Source organism: Onychomys torridus, chromosome 3, assembly GCF_903995425.1.
Source record: "Onychomys torridus chromosome 3, mOncTor1.1, whole genome shotgun sequence".
Lineage (NCBI taxonomy): Eukaryota > Metazoa > Chordata > Mammalia > Rodentia > Cricetidae > Onychomys > Onychomys torridus.
In genome coordinates, this window is record NC_050445.1 from 152,932,960 (window position 1) to 152,955,878 (window position 22,919).

Consider the following 22,919-nt stretch of genomic DNA (forward strand, 5'->3'; position numbering starts at 1 on the left):
CACAAGTGCTATAGAAGTCTGAGTTCAGGTAAGACATTTTGAGACTGCTTTCAACATTTCTTCAGTGTACAATATTTCTGTCCTATACAAAGGGAAGCTTTTGGGTGTTTGTGGTACATGGTATAAGTTGTTTGGCTTGTATCTTCTATGCAGCTTTCAAAACCTGTTACCAGTCCATTCAGGAGACAGACATGGTCCAGGTTTCCACAGTCTCAAGTTATAGCAAGTAAGAGGCAATTTAAAAATAGAGTTGGTAAATCTAGTTGGTAATTTCACTGAAAATTTTTACTGTCAAAGTAAGTTAGAGCATGTGGATCCCCAGGTCCACAGGGAAGGTGAAAGTGAGTCCCATTTACCTTCTCCTCCTTGGTTCCTTGGGCAGAGTGGCTCTTGTCTATGTTGCATTCATGTGACACATGAACAGTAAGTGCAGACATACAGTGCAGAGGTTGGGGGATTCTGACCTGCTTCCTCTCAATCTACCCAGGAAGACTGTGTTCTCTTTAGGGAATATTAGCATGGTACATTCAGATGTCTGTAGTCATCTGCAAATGTTCTTTGTTTGAAATACTCTTGTCATTTAGAACCAAGAAACAACATGTTCAGATAAAAATACATTCCACACCTCTAAATGAGTCTTCAAGTTCCAAGGTACAGAAAATGATGCCATCTGTTTCAGACCAGACTGACCTTCTTACCTCCTGGTTACTTATAAACCAGTTTAAAGCTTACTGTTTATGAGAAACTTGGAACACATGTTTCTCTTTCCACTGTTTTTCTGTGTATTTCCCTCCAAGGTCTAGAAGTATGCAGAGTTACTCTGTCTGAGAAAGGAGGGGGAAATGTAGAACGTGATGCTGTGATGCTCAAATGGTTCATTCATCCTTGGAATACAGAACTAGAGTAGTTGTTTTAGTAGAAGTAATGAGAATATTGAAGAGAGGTGATTGGGGAAGATATACAACCTGTAAATGAAGAAGATTTCCGGTTAGGAAGAAACTTCAAAAGGGTGGAGAGCAATCTTCTTGAAGTGGTGGCTACATGTGTGGAGAGCTTTGGGAGTAGATTGAAAATAAAACCATGAACAAGAGCTGGGCTTAGGTTGTGAGGACACCAGATGGGAACTGTAAATTGTATTTTGCATGGTACAGGGATCTCTGCAATATTCTAAGGCCAGATGGAGTGTGTATGTGGAGGCAGGCAAGGATGGAGGATAAGAACTTCATTCATTATAGGATGAACTTGGATGGGGGAGTTGAGACAGCTGCCTTTAGGGATTTGGGAATATATGAAAAACATAGATGTAAAGCAAAGCAAGACAATCTACTATACAAGCCATGCCAACATGAGATTACCTTGTAAAAGCTATTTCCTAATGTTTAATCTTGAACAAAGACATGCATAGTGAAATGCTAGAAAACTTATTGAAAATTTCTTATGACCTCAATATAACACATGATCGATTTTCTGCTCCTGCCTCTCCACTCAGGAGCTGAACAGAAGCACACACTAGGTTGGCTGGGACATTTAAAAAAACGGAATGACTGTAGTTCACTTATTTGTTTATAGGCGTGCATTTCTGTGGTCTGCATAGGTTTATAGTTTGCCAAAGCTGGCCTTGAATTGACAGTCCTACTTCTCTGTCTCACAACTGCTAGGATGACAGGCATACACCACCAAGTACAGCAATAACCACATGTTACAAAATAATGTGACAGGAATACATTTCAAAATATGTGGGAAGTAGAGAGCTAGTGTTACATTTTTGTGTGTTATATTGTTAACAAATTCACTACTTAAAATATGGCAAAGTCTAGTCAAGGGTTCTTTCATGCAAAACTGGTAAAGCCTGCAAGAAATTGAATTCATTCCACAAAACCCACATTAAAAAAATCTAGATGTGGTGGTATGTGTTCATGATCCCAGTACTCATGGTAGAGACAGGTAGATCCCTGGATCTTGCTTTTCAGCTAGCCTAGTTTACTTAGTGAGCTCCAGGCTGGTAAGAGTCCCTGTCAAAAAAAAAAAAAAGAAAAAACAACAGCTGATGTTATCCTTTGACACACCCCTCCATACACACACACATACACATGCACTTGCACATAGATGACCATGCACACATTCATACACAAGAAAAGGAAAAAAGAAAATTAATGAGTAATATACACAGTTGACCCTCCTTATTTATAGATTGTGTTTTATTGAATTTCCTATTCATGACATCAAAATGAAGAGTGCTGGTGCTTTGTGAATCATTAGCTTGAAAGCTTGGGTCACAAGGTTGTCAGTGGAGGGCATAGGTGACTTCTTGGTGGAGGTCCTAGGAGGTAAGGCCACACTTTGCCGTTTGAGTGTCAACACAGGATCTGTTCGCAATGTGTAATTTTGTAAATATTCTGCATTTTTGTGTCAAAGTCCAGTCAAGGATTCTTGTAGCATGATTCTTAAAGGTACTTATTAATAAAGACAAACCTGAGGCTATCAGGTTATTGGGGTGAATGCTGGAAGATCAGAGAAGCAGAACAAGCCACAGCTACCTCATCTCGCCAGTTTCTCAGATGATCCTATTTCCGCAGACTGGAAGCTTCTGTGTCCTCATGCCAATGACTCTCAGCTGAACTGTGCTGCTCAAAGCCTAAAAGCTTAACCAGCCAAATTCTTTTAGTTTCTGGTCTTCATGCCTCATATATCTTTCTGGTTTTACCATCACTCACTGGGATTAAAGGCTCACTTCTTGGGATTAAAGGCATGTGTTACCATGCCTGGCTGTTTCCAATGTGGCCTTGAACCCACAGAGATCCAGAGGGATTTCTGTCTCTGCAATACTAGGATTAAAGGTGTGAGTGCCACCATTTTCTAGTCTCTGTATCTAGTGGCTGTCTGTTCTCTGACCCCAGATAAATTTGTTAGGGTGCACAATATTTTGGGGAACACAATACCACCCACCACAGGTTCTTTAATTCCAAAGTGCCTAAAAGAGACCCAGCCTATACTTTTGAGAGAGAGAGAGAGAGAGAGAGAGAGAGAGAGAGAGAGAGAGAGAGAGAGTGTGTGTGTGTGTGTGTGTGTGTGTGAAATAACCTTCAGGCTGCCTTGACCTAGTATTTTGTTCGTACTACTTCATTGTTAATGATTTTAGCATATACTCAGGAAAAAACTTTTCAACAGAAAGGTCACCTATTAGTTAGTTGATTAAACTGTTGTGACACAGGTGTCCAGGAATCTGCCCTGATGTGTCCTCTAGAATCGGTGTTTAGATGTTTACTAATTTCATGTTCTAACCAACTTTACAGGTTGTAACTAGCATAATGACAATAAACTGTACACTTACCACATAGTAAACACACTGTATAATGAGCATATCCCCCAAATCATGTTTATATTTCTCTTCATCTATAGATATTTTAGACACACAAATATGTCTTCAGGCACACATGTGTAAACAAGGGTATGTTTTCTAAGTCCTAGTGAACAACACATTAGTTAACAAAAATGAACTAAAGGAAGAAACTTGTTTATTTTCCTACTCTTAAGAACAGTAGTAGGTGGTGGCACATGTCTTTAATCCCAGCACCCAAGAGGCAGAGACAGGTGGATCTCTGTGAGTTAGAGGTCAGCCTGGTCTACAGAGCTAGTTCCATGAGAGCCAAGGCTGCACAGAGAAACCCTGTCTCAAAAAAAAAAAAAAAAAAAGGAATGAAAAACACTTAAAATACAATTTCTCTTATACTTGACACCAAGCACATGTAGGAATTTACCCTATAGGTATGGCAATTCATAAATTTTGTTTCTCAAATGAAGTAATTTAGAGCATCCAAGTTGCTAATCCACATGGAATTGTTAAAAGCAGTATGGGCAATGCAGCCCATTGTCTCTGTACAAAGGGACATGATACCCCTTTCTACAGATGATGTTTAATGTATGCAGCAGGAAAAGGAGCAAAGGATGGTGTTGATGATACAGTGCCATCCTGTTATAAAGGAAAACACTATTTAATCAAAGCCTCGGAAGACAGTGATAAAGCACAGGGAAGATTTTTGACTGTTTTTAACCTCTTGTGTTTTCAGTCATCATTTCTCCTGGAGAATAAATGCGACATCTCAAGATAAGTCAAACATTGCCATGTCCCTGAAGTGCCTGGAACATACCTTATACACGCGGTTCACCAAATGTGATCTTCCCCTCTGTGAAACTGTCTTACACTATTGTTGTTACAAGTCATAGCATGATTTTTTTTCTGTTTATTTTGAGAAACTGTTATATGCAAGGCACTATTTGGCACTTTATAAAAATTTAAGGACAAATTTAATGTGTGCTTTCCTTTCTTACGCCATATAACCTAGACATGCAGAATGATATTAAAATCGTAGTTTCTATAATTTAATGTTTTCATTCATTTCACATATAAACAAATCATATTGTACTTGTTGTTTTAAATTTTTCTTCATAAATTTACCAATTTAAATAAAAAAAATCTCCCTGAGTTTAGAATGTCACATTTTTCTTTCTTAATTTTGTGTCCAGCATTTACCTGGTTCAGTGGTAGAGAATTAGTAAGCGCTTCATATCATATGATAGAAGGGTTGGCTTTGGCATGTTTTTTCTCATTCATAAATTGTATACGGTTAAAGTCAAATAAATGACACCTTTTCTCTCTCAATAGGTGATCATTTCAACTGAATTATTTATCAACAGTGATTGTAGACATTCTCATCACATCCACTATTCAATCATGGATCAAACTCAGCATTCAACCAAAACAACAGAGGCCCAACCTTCAAGAGCAGAGAAAACAAGGCACTGTGATGGATTCAAGGTGGGACGAGTGTCACAGTTCCAAACAAAGATAAGTAAAGAGGGAGTTTTTACTTATAGAAAGGAAACAAGTTATTCAAAAGAACATTATGTTTCAAGTTAGAACTTTCATTGAAGTATAAAACTTTAACAACATGATCTACATCTTGATTTAAGTTTTTTAAATTTGGGTAAGGTTTCCTTTGGTGATATTTTTGACATTTGCATATTCATTAATATTGGAAAGTTAGCAAGACTTTGATATCCTCACTGGTTCTGCCAACCAAGAGATCTTTATAAATGTAGTTAAAATAAAAGGTTTGTATGTGTGATATGTAAAATATTTTTAGAATCAACCTAAAATTTTACAGAATTAGCATCTATAAGTTATTTTATAATCTCAAACTATTGAATTATTATTTCCTTATTATTTTCTCAGTATTTTTTAAAAATTCTGATAATGAAAGAATATAGTCTAATGACAGAGAATTTGGCATTACTAAACAGACCTGGCACAAAATCTAGTTGAAAACTTATTAAAGTATTTTTTTTTCTTATCTGAAGACACAACAATTCTGACCTTTGTTTTTGTTACAAAACTATGGGTAATCAATGACATAGGGAACTTCAAACACAGGAGAAAGGTTTCCCTTTATGGTGTGAAATGAAGAAGCCACGTCATCAAAGGGGAAAAGCCACCCTAATCACTCACCTTATAAAATAAAAATGCATGGGGGTGTGATGGGGGTAAGTGTGGGGAGCAGGAGAAGAGGAGGGAGAGGGAACAGGTTGGTATGTAAAAGGAAAGAAAATCTTTTTTTTAAATAAAAAATTCTAAAAAAATAAAATAAAAACCTATGGATAGACCCAAGACAAAGCCTCAAAACCTTGCCAAGGACAAGACATCAACTATGGGTATCTCCAGCAGGTTAAGTTCCAGACCTAGCTGAGGTTGAGGTCTTCAGTAGCTAAATGCAGACAGCAGAGATAATAATCAGTGGCAAGAATGTTGTTAAAAAAAAAAATCAGTCCCTTTTAATTTTGTCCAGGAAACATAAAGTCTATTTGTTTTCAGTAACTTCTGGCAAAGACTGTTCTGATGAAATATCTGAATAATGTTTAAGCAGAAGGAAAGTCCTGAGCAGTTGCTGGTTAATATAATGCAGTGGCAATGCATCTTGTAGTTAGAGTATTTCTTCCTGGCCCAGTCAGGACAAATCTCTCTTACCCGCCAATCCCACAGTCGCTCAGACCCAACCAAGAAAGCACACAGAAACTTACATTGTTTAGAACTGTATGGCTGTGGCAGGCTTCTTGTTATCTACCTTTTCTATCTTAAATTAACCCATTTCTGTTAGTCGATACTTTGCCACATGGCTTGTGGCTTACCAGTGTCTTTACATGTTGCTTCTCATGGGGGCGGCTGGCGGTGTCTCTCTCCACCCAGCCTTCCATCTCCCAGAATTCTCTTCTCTCTTGTCCCGCCTATACTTCCTGCCTGGCCACTGGCCAATCAGAACTTTATTTACACAGAGCAATATCCACAGAAGGCTGGGGAGAGACAAATACATGAGGCTATGGGGAACATTCCTATCTAAACCACCACAGTTGGGGATCATAGTCTGGCCCGAGGAAGTCCTATTGCACATCCTATCATATCAACTCTGTCTTATATCACTACAGTAACTGGATTTATATAATGTTAGTAACTGTGGGATTCTATGGGAAGTTTAGAATTTGTCACTGGACTATTTACTTCTGTTTTCTCTATGTATTTGGAAATTTATCTTCATAGCAATTCAATCAGCATGAGTCACTCATCAGGTTTTCACTTAATCAAGCCCATGACATGCCCAACCCACACTCAGGACTGGCATCCACAGATCTAGTGGGTACAAATGTCTAAGAGTAAAGCAGGTAATGAAGTCACATAGCAATATGTTTTGATATATGGTTACACTCTCTCAACCTTTGCATTGAGCTACCTAGGTTCCAGAGAGCTTACCACTCATCCTCTCTGCTCTTAAGATTCTTGTACCTCTGTAGAACATCCTTCTACAGTACGAACTATTGTATTATCACCTCAAACCAACAGAAGACAAGGGTAAAATTCTCCTTTTCTGCCTTTATTCCCAATTTCTTTTCTAGACCAGTGTGAGTGAAGGATGCAAATTGTGTCCTTATCCTCTGCACAGCACATATGTAACCTTCCTCTTATCAATGACCCAACTAGATTAGTACTTCTTTTAAAAACTGATGCATGTGTCTTGACATATAGGATTGCTCAAAGTTCCTTGTTGGCATTTGTGTTCCTTCAGGGAATTAAACCTTCTGCAAATTTAAGCACACATACAATGACATAATATTTTTTGTATCTAAAAATTACATTTGCTCTGCCACATTATCCATTTACCCAACCATGGCAACCAGTAATCTTCCTATAATCTCCACAGTTGCACCTTTACATAATGTCATATGATTGAATTCAGCTGTACCAGACTGGCTATTATTACTTAATGGTATGCCTTCAGGTTCTTTGGAGCACTTTTAAAAAATGAGTTTATTGCTAATTTTTTTGTAGTAATTAACAACACTCTACTGCTACTTTATTTTGCTGTGTGTGTACTAGAAGACATCGCAGTTGCTTTCACATTTTATAATTATGAATAAAATTGCTATACACATCTGTGTTCAGGGTGTTTGTTTGTTTTTACTGCTCTTGACTAAATGTCAAAATGTGATTGCTGAATTCTATGGTGACAGTGTTAGTTTTTTGAGGCATAGTTTAATCATCTTCTAAAGCAGCTATCTTGATTATTGTTGTGTGACACTATTCTCAGCAAGACATGAGCAAATGTCCAGTTACTCCAATAGGGAACCAACATGTCAAAGTACAAGATACCCACAAAGTCCAACTTAGTGAACCATGAATTTTATTGGGTTTTATTTTATTTTACAGGAATATGGGTGAGGAGTCACTTACAAGAGCAGAAATGACTCAAAGACAGCTGTATCACCAAAGCACACTCTAGAATGTGACAGTCGATAAGGATATCTCCCTCAAAAGTGGGAGGGGTAGTATGTTCAGGACTTTTCTGGTGAAGCTTAGAAGCAGTACTCCTGGGAGAAGGCATAAATGATTCATAAGAAATTTTCCATCAATCCAATATCCCCAAATTATACAAATATTAAAAGTCCCCCAAGTATACAGCTGGCAGAGATAAAACCCAAAGGTGGCACAGCTGCCATCATGTGGCTCAGCTTTGCTGGGTCTTTGTCAAGCAGCTGTGCTGGCCTTATGACTGTTGTCATTCCCATCAGATATGGCTGTGCCCCTGAGAGTTCACATTTTCAACCACAAGCATGTAGCAGAGAGTCAAGCTGGAAATAGTGCTACATATAAACTCACAAAGCCCATCTCCAGTGACTTCCTTCCTCTACCAAAACTGCACCCACTAAGCCTTCCCAAATATCACCATCACTGTTGACCAAGTGTGGAAATAACTAAGACCATGGGAGACACTTCTTATTCCAGGCACCTTACTAAGCAGATGTAAGAGACTGTTTTTGTTTTGTTTTGATTTGCTTTTTTGTTTATTTTTAGCAGATATACCTTTGACAAGTTCATTCTCTCTCTCTGATGCTTCTCAGTCTCCTGAGAGTGTCATTTATACAGAAGAAATTCTTGGTCATAATGGAATGTCACCAATCAATTATACTTTCATGATTATACCCATTAAATTGCATCTTAAAAGGCATCATCAAATCTCAGAAGGTGTAAGCTTTCTTCAGAGTCACCTCTGTGGGAAATATCGTTTATGCTCTTCACTTAAGTCTGTGGTCCATTCCGAGTTAATTGTTGTGAAAGGGTTTAAAATTATCTTTTCCCAATTACTTTTCCTTTGTTCCTCTGTCAGTTTCTGCGGGTCTATGTCTGAGCTCTCTATTTTGTCTCTGATCCATTTCTTCATTCTTCCACTAATAAAAACTGTCCTGGTTGCTATAGATTTATAGTCAGTCTTGAAGTCAGGTACTGACAGTCCTCGAAATTTATCCTCCTTCAATATTGCATTCTTCATTCTGAGTCTTTTGTCTCTCATATAAACTTATAAATTACTTTGTGGATGCCTACTAGATTATTTGCTGGATTCAACTGACAGTTCATTAACTGTATGTGTGAAGCTGAGAAGAACTGACATGTCAGTATTTCAGTGCACGAGTATGGAAGAGCTTCCATATGCTTTATAAATTTTCTTCCATTTGAAATTTGTACTTTTCATCAGACTTCATTAAATTTACATAAAATCACTTAATTTTCAGAGATGCTAATAAAAATAATATGCTGGTTTTTTTTTTTATTTCAAATGTCACTTTTCAGTGCTGGTACATTGGAAACTAATGACTTATGTATAAACTCTTCCTATGATTACTTCTCAGTTCTATTCATTTCCTTAGCAATCCTTTGAGATGGTTTGTAAGGATCATCATGTCATTTGAAAAGATAACTTCCTCCTTCTTCCTTAATCTTATAACTATTATTTCTCTTCTTGTCTTATTGCATTAGTCAAGGCTTCCAGTAAAAATGTTGACAAGCAGTGGTAAGACTGGATTCCTACTGTGTTACTGAACTAGTGGAGAAGCTCCTACTGTCTTACTATTAATGGGTGTAAGTTTTTAGTGAATAATTTTTAACAAGTTAAATAATATCCTCTCTATAATAAATTCACTACTTACATATATGCATATACATGTTCCTTTTTAGCCTGCTGATACGATGGGTTCATAGAATCTTCTTGCATATTGGACATAAATATCTTTGGTCATAGTGTTTAATTATTGTTATGTATCATTTTATTAAATTTGCTAATTATCATGAAATTTTTTTCACTATGTCCATGAAAGATTATGGTCTGCCATTTTTTTTTTTGTAATGTCTTTGTCAATTTTGGAAATGTGAGTAATGAAGTACTAATAGGATGAGAAGTGAAGTATTCATACTGTTTCTATACTCATACAGACTAGGGGAAATTGGTACAATATTTCCCTTAGCTAGTCAGATGGCTTCGCCAGTGAAATTATCTGTACCTGGTTCTTTCTATTTGGGAAGTTTATTAACTAGTAAATCAACTCTGTAAAAAGATATAGGCCTGTTCAGATTCCTTCTTTGTCTCATACTCTGTGCAGATTGTGTTTTTCAAAAAATAGTCACCTACATCATTAAAATTGTAAGCACAGTGTTCATAGTTTTTCACAGTATTTCTTTTAGTTCTTTCAATGCCCCTGCTGTCTGTAGTGATGACTCTTCTATGCCCATGTTGTCTGTAGTGACAACTCTTCTTTCCAATATTAAATTGTATCTCTCCTCTTTTCTTCATAGTCAATCTAGTTAGAATCCTACAAATTGGATTTCAAAAGAACTGGCTCTGCTTATGCTGAATTTAAATTGTTCTTTTCCTCATTTCCCATCACCAGTCCTTAAATATTCATATTTCTTTCATATTTGTCTTCTTTTATAGTATATATATATATATTCAATGCTATAAAATTCTGTCCAGATATTGCTTATTGCTTTAGCTACAATCCACAGATTTTTTTTAAAGATAACTCTCTTTTCTTTTCTTTTAAATATTTATTTATTATGCATACAGAAGAGGGCGCCAGATCATTGCAGATGGTTGTGAGCCACCATGTGGTTGCTGGGAATTGAACTCAGGACCTCTGGAAGAGCAGACAATGCTCTTAACCTCTGAGCCATCTCTCCAGCCCTACAATCCACAGATTTCAATAAAATGTATTTTGCTTTCATTTAGTTTAAAGTGTTTTAATTTTTTCTTGAAATTTCTTCGTTGACATGTGTTGTTTAGAAGTCTGTAGCTTAACCTTCACATACTCTGACATAGTCATTTATTTATATTGTCAATTTTCATTTAATACCATGATGGTAGAGAAAGTTTTTGTTGTTGTTTGCTTGCTTGTTTTTACTATTATTTAAAACTGGTTAGGGTATATTTTATGGCTCCAAATGTGGAAATATGGTCTATACTGGTGACTGCTCACTGGAAAATTAAGAAAAAAATGTGTATTCATATCGCTGTTGTTGACTGCAATGACCTGTAGCTATTAATCCACTTTATTAATGATGTGTTGAGGCCAATTGTAATTTTTCTACTTCTGTCTGCTGGATTTATCCCTTCCTCATAGTGGGGTCATTTATTTCTTTTTACCAATCTACCAGTTTTCATTTCAGGTAATTTGCTATCTTATAGACAAATACATTGATTGCTGTATGTTCATTGAGAAATGACCCCTTTTCATAATATAGTGCCCTTCAAAAATCATTGACAGTTTTCCTTGATTTAAAAATCTGTTCAGTCTGAGTGTAGTTTAGCTATGTCTGATCTCTAGCATAATGTAGGGAACACACACACACACACACACACACACACACACACACACGTGTGTGTGTGTGTGTGTGTGTGTGTGTATATGTGTGTGTGTGTGTGTGTGTGTGTGTGTGTGTGTGTGTGTGTGTGTGTATGCCTACAGTTAGTTTCTTATAGATAACTGAGTGGAGTCATGTTTTTTGAATTACTGTCCTCAGATTTTCAAAGGGAACATTTGGAGTATGACATTAAAAGAGACTCCTGATAGCTTGTATTAAAATTTACTATATTTTCCCATGTTTTTTTTCTGTTCCTGCCTTTGTTCTCCTCTTCTTATCTGCCTTAACAGTCCTAAGTAAAACTTTTATTATAATTTAAATTTTTAATTCTTTTCTTTTATAAATTTTGCCACAATGTATCAAATGTACATTTATGGGTGTCTACTTTCAAATAACATTATGCCATTTTACAGATCATTTAAGTCCCTTAACACTGTTAAGTAAACACTGTTATTTCCCTTATCTAACACTTGTATCACTTATGTATGCTCACAAGCAAATATTTGTATAAAGTATATACCAAAGCATGAATGATACATTTTGGCTATTCCAATTGCAAGAAAATTTAATCTTGGGGCTGGAGAAGTAGTTCAGTGTTTAAAACCATTTGCTGCTCTTTTGTTGCCATTACCCACACGGCAGCTTACAACCACCTGTAACTCCAATTCTAGGAGATCAATGGCCTTTTCTGGACTCTGTGGCACTGCCCATATATGATCCAAACTCATACATGTAGATAAAACATTCACATCCAAAATAAGCTAGAAAGTTCATTTTTAAAAGAAAAATTTTACTCATTTGGATTAGATTATAAAATCCATAGTGTTTATATTACTTTCATTCCTTTTGGTTCCTTTTAAATCTATCTCTGTGTTTCTAATGTATATTCCGCCTCTTCCTATATAACTTGTTTTGACATCTTGCAAAGTATCTTTACTGGCAACTAATTAACTCAATTGTTGTTTGTCTGAAAAACTATTTCTTGATGGTGAAAATGAGATGATAAGGTGTGTGTGTGTGTGTGTGTGTGTGTGTGTGTGTGTGTGTGTGTGTTAAGGTTTCAGTGAGCTTTGATTCTGGATTTTGGCATTTCTTAGCTATTTATTGTTTTATTTTATTTTGCTACCCAACATATAGGTGGTACAGGGTGATAACTCTGAGCTGGAGTTGGATACTTGCCTCCCATCACATAGATTTGCTTATGGCTTAGCATTTATTCATTCCTTTATCTCATCATGAAGAGATCTTCTCCTCAAAGCAAGCCCTATTAAGAACAAAGGGATGGGTTTGGTGGTGCACATAAGTACTCCCAGTATTAGAAGTCTGTGAAGCAGGACTGTAAATTCAAGGTCAGCCTTGTCTATATAGTAAAACCCTATCTCAAAAGTTCATAAACAAACAAATAAAACAAAAAAAGCATGAATCTTAAAATGTCTTAATAGAATCAAACCTGATGCCAGGTATTGGGGTGAATGCTGAAAGATCAGAGAGACAGAAGCCACAGCTTCCTCACCTCCACAGTTCCTCAGCTGATCCTCTTTCCTCAGACTGGAAGCTTCTGTGTCCTCATCCCAATGACTTTCAGCTGAACTGTGCTGCTCAAAGCCTAATAGCTTAACCAGCCAAATGCTTAACCAGCCAATTGCCTCTAGTTTCTGATCTTCCTGCCTTATATATCTTTCTGCTTTCTTCCATCACTCCCTGGGAGTAAAGGCTCACTTCTTGGGATTAAAGGCATGTGTCACCATGCCTGGCTGGTTACCAATGTGGCTTTGAACTCACAGAGATCCAGAGGGATTTCTGTCTCTGAAATGCTAGGATTAAAGGTGTGAGTGCCACCATTTTCTAGCTTCTGTATCTAGTGGCTGTCTGCTCTTTGACCCCAGATAAATTTGTTAGGATGCACAATATTTTGGGCAACACAATACCACCACAGTAATGGGTACTGTTTATTTCAAAATGACCTTTTCTTTCCTCATGCAAAGATTTTCTTCCAAGGTTTGCTATGAGACCTAGTCAATTTCCTAGAGAGAAAATGGTCTGTCGGATACTCTAGGCCTATTGCCAATTTGATTGCACCAACGATGCTGAGAAACATTAGGTGACTGTCCAGGCTGCCAGCTGTCTCTATCTACTCTTGCAAGACTCCCAAAAGTTGCTTGCGTCCTTCTCCCATTTCTCAGGTATTATTACGTTCCTTCTCAGGTCTTTGATGAGGTTGAAGACCAGCAGTTATAGTTACAACTTAGTATGTATGTATATATATATATATATATATATATATATATGTATATATATATACACACATATATATATATATGTATATATATATATATATATATATAATCTTAGATAGAATATATTAAGTATTAGGTTCAGGTTCTTTAGGATAGGACACCCTTTGGAATGATCTTTGTAACATGCCACCTACCCATTCTCTAGACTTCCTTGGATTTTAGTATGTGTTTTTTGCTTGATATTGTTTGCATTTATTGTAATTCCAACTTATCTAGGTCATTATCCCTCATTACTCCTGAACAATATTTGATAACCATTTCTTTGTATATAGTCTTGTATTAGGTTAGAACCTTCTTATTTAGACAAAAGGGGGAGATGTAGTGGGTAGCCATCCCAGCCTTGGCCTGGAAGTTCCAACCCCCATTGAGGCTTCGGTAATGGTCACGACCACAAGGCGGGGCTGAGGGAGGATGCTGAAGACCCAGGATCGAGAGGAGAAGCTCCTCTTGGTTCTGGGACCCTGGACGCTGGAGACAGACTGAGCAGAGTTCTCCAGAGAATACCACAGCTGGACTGCGCCATACTTTTACCAGACCCTGCACCCTATCCCTTCATTTGTAAGTTACCCCACAAAATAAACCTCCCTTTTAACTACGTGGAGTGGCCTTAATAATTTCACCAATAGTTGTCTGCCCAGACAACAGCTCCTATTTGTCTTGGGTTTCTACTTTGACAAACTGTAACTCTCCATGTTTATGGCCCTCTTCTCCAATCCCAGTGCCTGGTTTTCCATGAGTCCTCCTGTCTTGGGAACCCACGGTAAGTTGGTTTTTCCATTCTTTTCCTTCTTGTTAGGATAGGGTGGGAACTTCTTCCACCTGGAAGTAGACTCTACATATCCAAACATTTTATGTTCACAGTCAATATCTTATCAATTCTAGACTTACTCTTAAATTTTTATTATGATTTCATTAGAGTGCAAATAAGCATCTTATTTTACATATATGAATATTTTCTTAGTCGCTTTTTGCTAAATTTAATCATAATATTGTTGTAATAGATGGTGTAGTGTCTTTGGAAAATTTCTAAAATTTCCTGATCTGTTGTTATATCATCAATAATCTATTTGAAAAAATTGTACATTTGTTGAAGTGTTGGATACAGAATTCTATGTCCAACAGATCAGCTTTATTTCTATTTCTATACAATTTTTTGTCTTTTTTTAAAATTTATTCAGAGCTGAGGACTGAACCCAGGGCCTTGCACTTGCTAGGCAAGTGCTCTACCACTGAGCTAAATCCCCAGCCTCTTTATTCCTAGTGTTCTTCATATTTGCCATATCTTAGCAACACTGGCACACCAGGCTTTACTGGAGTTGACAGAGATGCATTACAATTTCCTTTGGTGAGAGTAGACCTATTAATTTTCCAAAGTTTTTGAAGCCACTGAGTGAATTATGGCTATTTTTATCTTTTAGGCTGGTATATATGTCTATATGTATCATAAAGCAGATTTCTTCTCTGCACCTAATGATGCTTTGTAAGTCTATTTAGCCTGAATATCCTCCAAAGCTCTTAACAATATTTAAATTATTTATTTTCATATGCATGGATTGTTTGTACACACAGTGCCTCAGAAGGCCAGAAGAGAACATTGTGATCTCTGAGAACTGGAGTTATAGATGATTGTGATCCACCATGTGGGTGCTGGAAACTGAACTCAGATCCCTGGAAGAGCAGATAGTACTCTAATCACTGAGCCATCTCTACAGTCTCCTGCAAGAGCTTTGTGGTAGTTGTATTTTCTTACTCTTTAATGATGACAAAGTCACATTACTTTTGAGTATCTTTTCGAGAAACATGTCTTTCAGCTTTGTCACCCAAAGCATGGTTTTCTTTTTGTACCTATTTTATAGGCTTAGTTGAGTTAGTTAAATTTTTCTATGAATTGACCAGGGACGTCTTTCAGGATGAAGACCAAGATTTTATGGAAAAGAGAAGGTGAGGACCCTGAATATGAAGAACTCTAGTCACTAGTCAGCCATAGGTTTCTCTTTCCACACTTTGCCAAACATGTTCTGGTTAAAATTTCCTGCCTTCTGCGAGGAAGAAGCTACTCTAGGAGTATAGGAGTGTTGAGGGTGTTACTTCTGGAAGGGAAGTCCCAAACATCATAAACACAAATCTTTCCTTAGCTGCTCTGTTTAGCAGGACACTAAGATGCTGGCATTTTATCCTACAAGGCTCTGGAACCGAAATCTAAGCAGCCAGTAGTTGCCACTAACTTCATACTGAGTAGCAGAGGCAAACAAAAACTGTACACCTGTACTGAATACAAACCAAAATATTAAGTACCTGTGCATCTTACATGTAGCAATTAGGAAGACATTTGAAGTAAGCCAAGACCAAATCCATGGGCCTGGAGGCTGGGGAGGAAGGGAAATGTGAAGACAGGCTTATGCAGATTTAATTGAGCAAGTGTCTGTGTACTAAGTGTTTCCTTTTCTCTTAAAGAACCATGTTTGTGAATGATTCAGAAAAATAATAAATTCTGTTCAGGGCAAGCATTCTGGTACACACCTAAAATCCTAGCAATTGGCAGGCAGTGGCAGGACAATTCTAAATACATGATCAGCCTAGTCTGTATATTGAGGGCCTGTCATTTTGTGTGTGTGTGTGTGTGTGTGTGTGCGCGCGTGCTTTTCAAATCTTACGCAACTCGTATAATTTTTAACATTATATTAACATGATTGTATTAAGGAAACAAAAATTTATTTATGACAAAAATTCATTTTGTAAGTAAAGCTTTTAACTGTAGGAAGTCTGGGAGAGAGCTTAGCAGGAAAGGCACTGCTGAATGAAGATGTTGCTGCCATGCCTGAAGACCTGATTTAACCACGGGAGCTACATATATATAGCAGAAGGAGAGAATGGGTTCCAGAAAGTTCTCCTCTGACGTCTGCATGCACCATGGCATGTATGCACCAACATAAACACAATGAATACTTACTGCTTAATAACAGAATTAAAATACAATATGAAAATGGTGAGAGCCAATGACACACACATTGGTTAGCATGTCACCAAAGCATAAGATTTAAGACTGAGAAGACATCAAATGTAGGTGAAACTCATCAAATGAAACATCAAGAAAGTAAAACTTACAAATGTTGTGGGAAATTCTCCAAGAATTAAAGATCTTTATTTGGCTGTTCACAAAACTACCCCTACCAAATCTCTCTGTTGGGTCAGATCTGCCTGGAAGACGCTCTCTTTTCCCATTTTTTTGTACTAACACTCCATAGATAGCCCTACAGAGCAGAAACTACAGAGCAAAATCTGCCTATGCCCTTGTTCTTGCATGGCCTTTGGTTCCCTCTGGAAACTCAGGTGTCTTCTTTCTTACAGCCTGTTCCCAATTATTTATTCTGTTTATCTATGAGCTCAGCTTTGTAAAGATTTCTTTGCTCATCTTCATTATGGCTGTCAGAACTGACTCACACATTTCATCTCCTAGGACATTTTTTTTTTGAAAAAAATCATTTTATTTATTGTATGTTCATGTATGTGAGGTGTGTGTGTGTGTGTGTGTGTGTGTGTGTGTGTGTGTGTGTGTGTTCAGGGATGCATGTTGTAGTATACATCTGAAAGTGAGAGGAAAACATGAAGGAGTTGGTTGTCTCCTTCTACCGTGTGGATCCTGGGAACTGAACTCAGACCATCAGGTTTGGAAGGAAGTATCTTTACCTGCTGAGCCATATCACATTTTTATGTTACATTTAAAATGTGTACTGGCCTCCTGATGCTGAGCCTGTTTGTATCTTCCCAGATTCTCTCTCTGTCTCTGTTTCTCTGTCTATCTTCTCTGTCTATGTCTTTCTCTGTCTCTGTCTCTGTTTGTATCTTTCTCTCTCTTTGCTTTTCAAGTGCCCCATGCTCTCTGGTGGCCCAGAAGCTTTCACCTGCTCCCTGTTTTTCTCTAATGCTGTGTTTCTTCTTTTGGTAATGGGTAAATGTCTTTGAGCCCCTAAAGATTTAACTCAGATATCAATGATCACATCTATAAAAGCTTCACCTGTGAGGACTTCTCATAACATAGGCTGATGGGAATCAGACTGCATTACATTGTTTGCCTCTAGCTCTTTGTTCTTAGGTGGCTTTAGTTTTCTTGGGAATTTTCAGGGTTTGATTTTACTGTCCATGACCCTTTGCACCATTCTTGACACTGAACTTGAGCAAAACAAGTGCCTTATTGTCATTGCTGTTAATTTTTGTTGAGCAAATAAGTTGCCATCCAGACGAGGCAGCTGAGGTGACCAAAATTGTACAGGGGGCTCAAGTTGTATGTGGAGCTGTCATCAGACTTCAAGCTCAGATCTCTGGCCAAAATAAATGAATAAACCCTTGCTAGGATTGCAAGTAAATACAGATTTTACCTCCTCTTGGTCCTGCCAGCTGTAGTTTAAGATCTAATGGGTTGGAAAGGTGGCTTAGTGAGTAAAAGTACCAACTGCTCTTCCAGAAAATCCAGGTTCAGTTTTCAGCATGCACAAGTTTGTTTTAACCATCTGTAACTCTAGTTCCAAGGAATCCAATACCATTTTATTGTCCTTGTGGGCACTGCATGCACTTGGCACACTGCCATATGTGTAGGCAAATAAAGCACTGATACACAAAAAGTAAAATAACTTAAAACAAACTCTAAAATCTACTGGGTAGCAGTGAACACTTTTATTTCTATTTGAAACCTCACACACAAAAATATACCTCCTATGCTAGTCTTTCAACATGTTTTTATTGGAGATTTCAGTTCTCTTCTTTGGCACTTGACTTCTACCATTCTTTCTCTAAACTTGAGTTCCACATTAAGAACAGGGTTACAGTGACCACTTCAGAATAATACAGTGAGCATAATAGTATGTATGCTATCATCTTGTATCTATATAAATATATCTTATACCCTCATAATGTCCCAGGGGCATTGGGGAACCCTGTACCCAGTAGGTTTATGTCTGTTACCTATTTCTTCTTATAAAACTAATTTAGGGTTTTAATTGGGAAATTCAGGGTGTTAAATGTTTCTTTTAAGATTGAAATCATGAACAATACAAAACCTTGCTCTGAACTTTTGGAAGCTTCCCAAAGGTGGATCAAGACTTTTCCTTGGTTATACTTCTGTCTACATTACTAAGATATCCCTGGATTCCTGGAAGTATTTCTGATATTTTTATGAATCAGAAGCTTTCATAGTTAGGGTTTAGGTGAGAATGTTCTGTTTCTTTGATAATCAAAAAAATACCCTGTTAATACACTAATCATTTATTAGTGTAGATGTCTTGTAGTATCTTGCATAGAAATGTGTTTGACTAAATTAACACAACAGTTATGCTTTTATACCAATGAACTTACAGCAGAGACTTCAGCTATAGAAAAAAAATTAAAGGATGAGGATGGGGAAAGATCAAACTTTTAAAATTTATACAAATTATTACTTCTTGAAGAGATGTTGGAGAAACATACAAGTCATTAAGAATCATTAAAATACATTTTTTTTAAGTTATGAGAATGACATTATATATTATCCTTTTCCTGAACTTAAGTCCTGTGTATTCTGGATAGATGAGCATAATACACATTTAAAGAAATATTTATTTATTTATGTGTGACTAAGTGTATGTCTGTGCTTCATGTGCATGCAGGTGCCCAGAAAGGTGAGAAGAGTGCATCAGATCCCCTGGAAGTAGAATTCCAGATATTGTAAGCAACCATGTAGGTGCTGAGACCCAAATCCCAGTCATTAGGAAGAACAGCTAGTGCTGTTCTGAGTAACCTCCCCATCCCATGCTAATTATTTTAAAAAGTCTGTTATTTACTATGGGGATTCAAGCTGTGATATTCTCTTAAACTATATGAGAGAAGATTAATAAATGCATGAACACAAAACTGTATGATATATGCCTAATAAAGATAATGAAATATTGAGACTAATTTGGAGGAACCATTACCAAATTAACTCAGAGAAAATAATCTGGGAGGAAAAAAGAAAATGGTAAAGAGAAAGAAGAAAAGGAAATTGAGGGCTATAGTTTAAAGAGATTCACAGACAAATGTATATATCAATGGGAGGACCAATAATTGTGCAGCCACACATGAATTAAGAAACTGATTCAAAGTATTTTTTATTAAGAGAACAGGTTTTTTTCCACTGATTAATATAGTAGGTCATTCTTTATTTTAAAAAATAATAAATATTGAAAACTAAGGCACACACTATTACTTTAAAGTTGGAAAAATAGAGCTAGGCATGATGGAACATGTATATGGTCCTTTAAAAGGCTGATACTGAAGAATTACTGGAGCCCAGGAATTTGAGGCCAGTGGGTAATGTGGTGAGATCCTATCTCAGGAAAGAAAGGAAGGAAAAAAGAAAGAAAGAGAGAGAGAATGTGCAACCAACCTCAAAAGATATGAGAATTAAGCAAACTTACATCTGTGAAGAAATGATGCAAATGTTCCCTGTTTGTTTATCAATATCATGTGACTGAACCACGACCTGGGAAGGATAATTGGTCTTCTGCAAGAAAAAGTGCACTTAACCACTGAACCACCTCTCCAGCAAGATTTTGTTATTTTATTCTTTGACAACTTCATAAGTATATTTACGGAGCCAGGGCATTTTAACCCTCCATTTCCCTCTCTCACCCCCTCCATCTAGAGTTCATCTTCTTCCCTATGTGCCCCTCCTACTGGAGACTCTTTCCAAGAGTAGACACAATATCTCTCCTTTGCTGGCTTGATGGGTGATGTCTCATTGTATGCTGTGAATGTATTGCTCTGACTGATGGATAAATAAAATGCTGATTGGCCAGTAGCCAGACAGGAAGTATAGGTGGGATAAGCAGACAAAGAGAATTCTGGGAAGAGAAAGACTGAATTAGGAGTCACCAGCCAGACACAGAGGAAACAAGATATCAAGACAGAACTGAGAAAGGTACCAAGCCATGTGGCTAAACATAGAGAAGAATTATTGGTTAATTTAAGTGTAAGAGCTAATCAGTATTAAACCTGAGCTAATAGCTGAGCAGTTATAATTAATGTAAGCATCTGTGTGTTTACTTGGGGGATGCGAATGGGAGAGATTTTTCCTGACCGCCAGTCAGCTGGGATACAAGAAAACTTCCAACTACCCTGACTGGCTCATTTAGCTTAGCACAGTGACCTTAATGTTCATCCACATGATAGTGTGTGGTAAGATTTCCTTGTAAATGGAGGTTTCTATCCCACATGCCAATTCCCAAGTAACCACTCAGTGCCTTATATTAATTATAAACTGTTTGGTCTATGTCTCAGGCTTCTTGCAAGCTAGCTTTTTCATCTTAAATTAATCCGTTTCTAATAATCTATGTATTGCCATGTGGCCATGGTAGTACCAGTCTGCTTGCGACTTGCTCCTTGCCAAACTCCATCCTTCTTCTCTTGTCTCTTTACTTGGATTTCTCTCCTGACTTTAACCTGCCTTGCAATAGGCAAGGCAGCTTCTTTATTGACCAATGGTAGCAATATATATTCACAGCATACAGAAAGACCATCCCACAGCAGTTTCCTTCTTTTTTAAAACATAAACAAAAGTCTAACATGTATGTGTGTGTGTGTATCCATTTTATTTATTCATCTTACAGTGAAATATGGATTGCTTTCTCCTCTTGGCTACTATAAACAATGCTGTTTTATGAAATCTATTGAGGTCAGAAAATGTGAAGTATTCTACTCAAGATTGTTTTGGGTTAATACACATTTGAGAGGATTTTGTACCATTCCCTCCTTCCTTCCTCCTCCCTCTTCTTGCCTTCAGTCTCTGGCAGTATGGTGGATATTTGTTGTGAGAGCACAGATTTTCACCTTATTTCTCATCTTCTAGGTAATGTCATCAATCCCCTCTTGAGAACACTGTTGGTTATGGGTTCACACATATGGTTTCTATATTGCATTAGCTTCTTCCTTTTTCTAGTTAGTTGTTGTGTCTTAGTTACTTTCCTATAACTTTGATATAACATCATGACCAAAGAAACTTTTAGGAAAAAGAACATATTGGGAGCTTACTGTTCCAGGTAGTAAGAGTCTGTGACCATCATTACAAGAAGCATGGCAGGCGCTGTCAGGCATGGCTACAGTAGTAGCTAAGAGTTTTGAGACACATCATGAGACAGAGAGAGTTAACTTGGAATGACCAAGGCTTCTAAAACTTCAAGCCCAAGCCCCAGTGACACACCTCCTCCAACAAAGCCACACCTCCTAATCCTTCCACAACAGTTCCACAAATGGGGACCAAGCCTTCAAATATTTGCGTCTTGAAGTGGCCATTCTCACTCAAACCGCCACACTCTGTTTTTACCGTGAAAAGGTGTAGTACCTTATAAAGTAATATTTTTCTGTATTTATTGAGATAATCTCATGATTTTGTTCTTTATCTGTTAATGTGGGGAGACTGATTTTTTTCATAGAATGAATCATCCTTTCATTTGTGGTTTGAGAAACTCCCCAGCAAACAATATTAAAGGTTTAAAAGATTCCAATCATTTACTCCTACCATGATGGAATTAAATAAGAAGTCAGTAGAAGAATAAAAGCAAGAAATTTTTTTAATAATCATTTGTTCTTTTTTAAAAAAAGGATTTGTTTTTACTCTTTTTAAAACTGTGTATATACATATGTGTCTATGTGTGTGTGTATTTGAGTACAGGTTTCTATAGTGTCTAGAAGAGAGCACCAGCTTCCCTGGAGCTGGAGATAGAGGGAGCTGCAGGCTGCCTAACATAGCTGCTGGCATCTGAACTCAGGTCTCCTGGAAGAGCAGTACATGCTGTTAACCACGGGGCCATCACTCCAGGCCCCATAGGCTATCTGTTCTTAAATGAACAATAGATTAAGAAGAATTTCAAAGTAATTTTGAAACTATTTGGAAACAAATGGAAGTAAAAACACAGTGTTTCAAAGTGAATGGAGTAGAGTGGGAGCAACGCATGAAAGCAAAGTTGGCTGTGCTGCCCTGTGTGCAGCGTGCTCTTGCATTCTCCCCATGAGGACGCTGGTAAGCATTGCTGCTTCAGTATTCAGGATTGCTGGACCATAATCTTCTCTTGTGTCCTTATCTCATGTATGTATCAAGGTGATCGTGATGACACTGAATGTGGGAGTGTTCATTTGGCTTAATTTCTTTGAGAGAAATTGAAAATGGTTTTTTATTTCTCTTCTAAGTGTTTGCTAGAACTCTCAGTGAAGTCATCTGGTCCTGGCTTTTCTCAGGAGGTGTTCTTGTTATGTTCATGTTTGCTCAAACTTGCTATTGATTATTGGGTCAGGTTTTGTAGATTGTGTGCCTCTAGGAATTTGTTTCAATTTGTTGGTATATAGTCTTTCATAGTACCTTTTACAGTTCTTTTTCTGTA

At 37.3% G+C, this 22,919-nt stretch overlaps 1 protein-coding gene across 2 annotated transcripts in view; it reads left to right on the forward strand.

Annotated features, from left to right (window-relative positions):
• Positions 1-4,713: 4,713 nt before the first annotated feature.
• The window catches only part of LOC118580465 (solute carrier organic anion transporter family member 1B2-like), a 55,077-nt gene continuing 36,871 nt past the window's right edge, over positions 4,714-22,919 (forward strand). For both annotated transcript variants that reach the window (XM_036182204.1, XM_036182205.1), the window contains exon 1: positions 4,714-4,816. In XM_036182204.1, the coding sequence (XP_036038097.1) occupies positions 4,733-4,816 (84 nt within the window). In that variant the 5' untranslated portion in view covers positions 4,714-4,732. The remainder of the gene's footprint in view (positions 4,817-22,919) is intronic.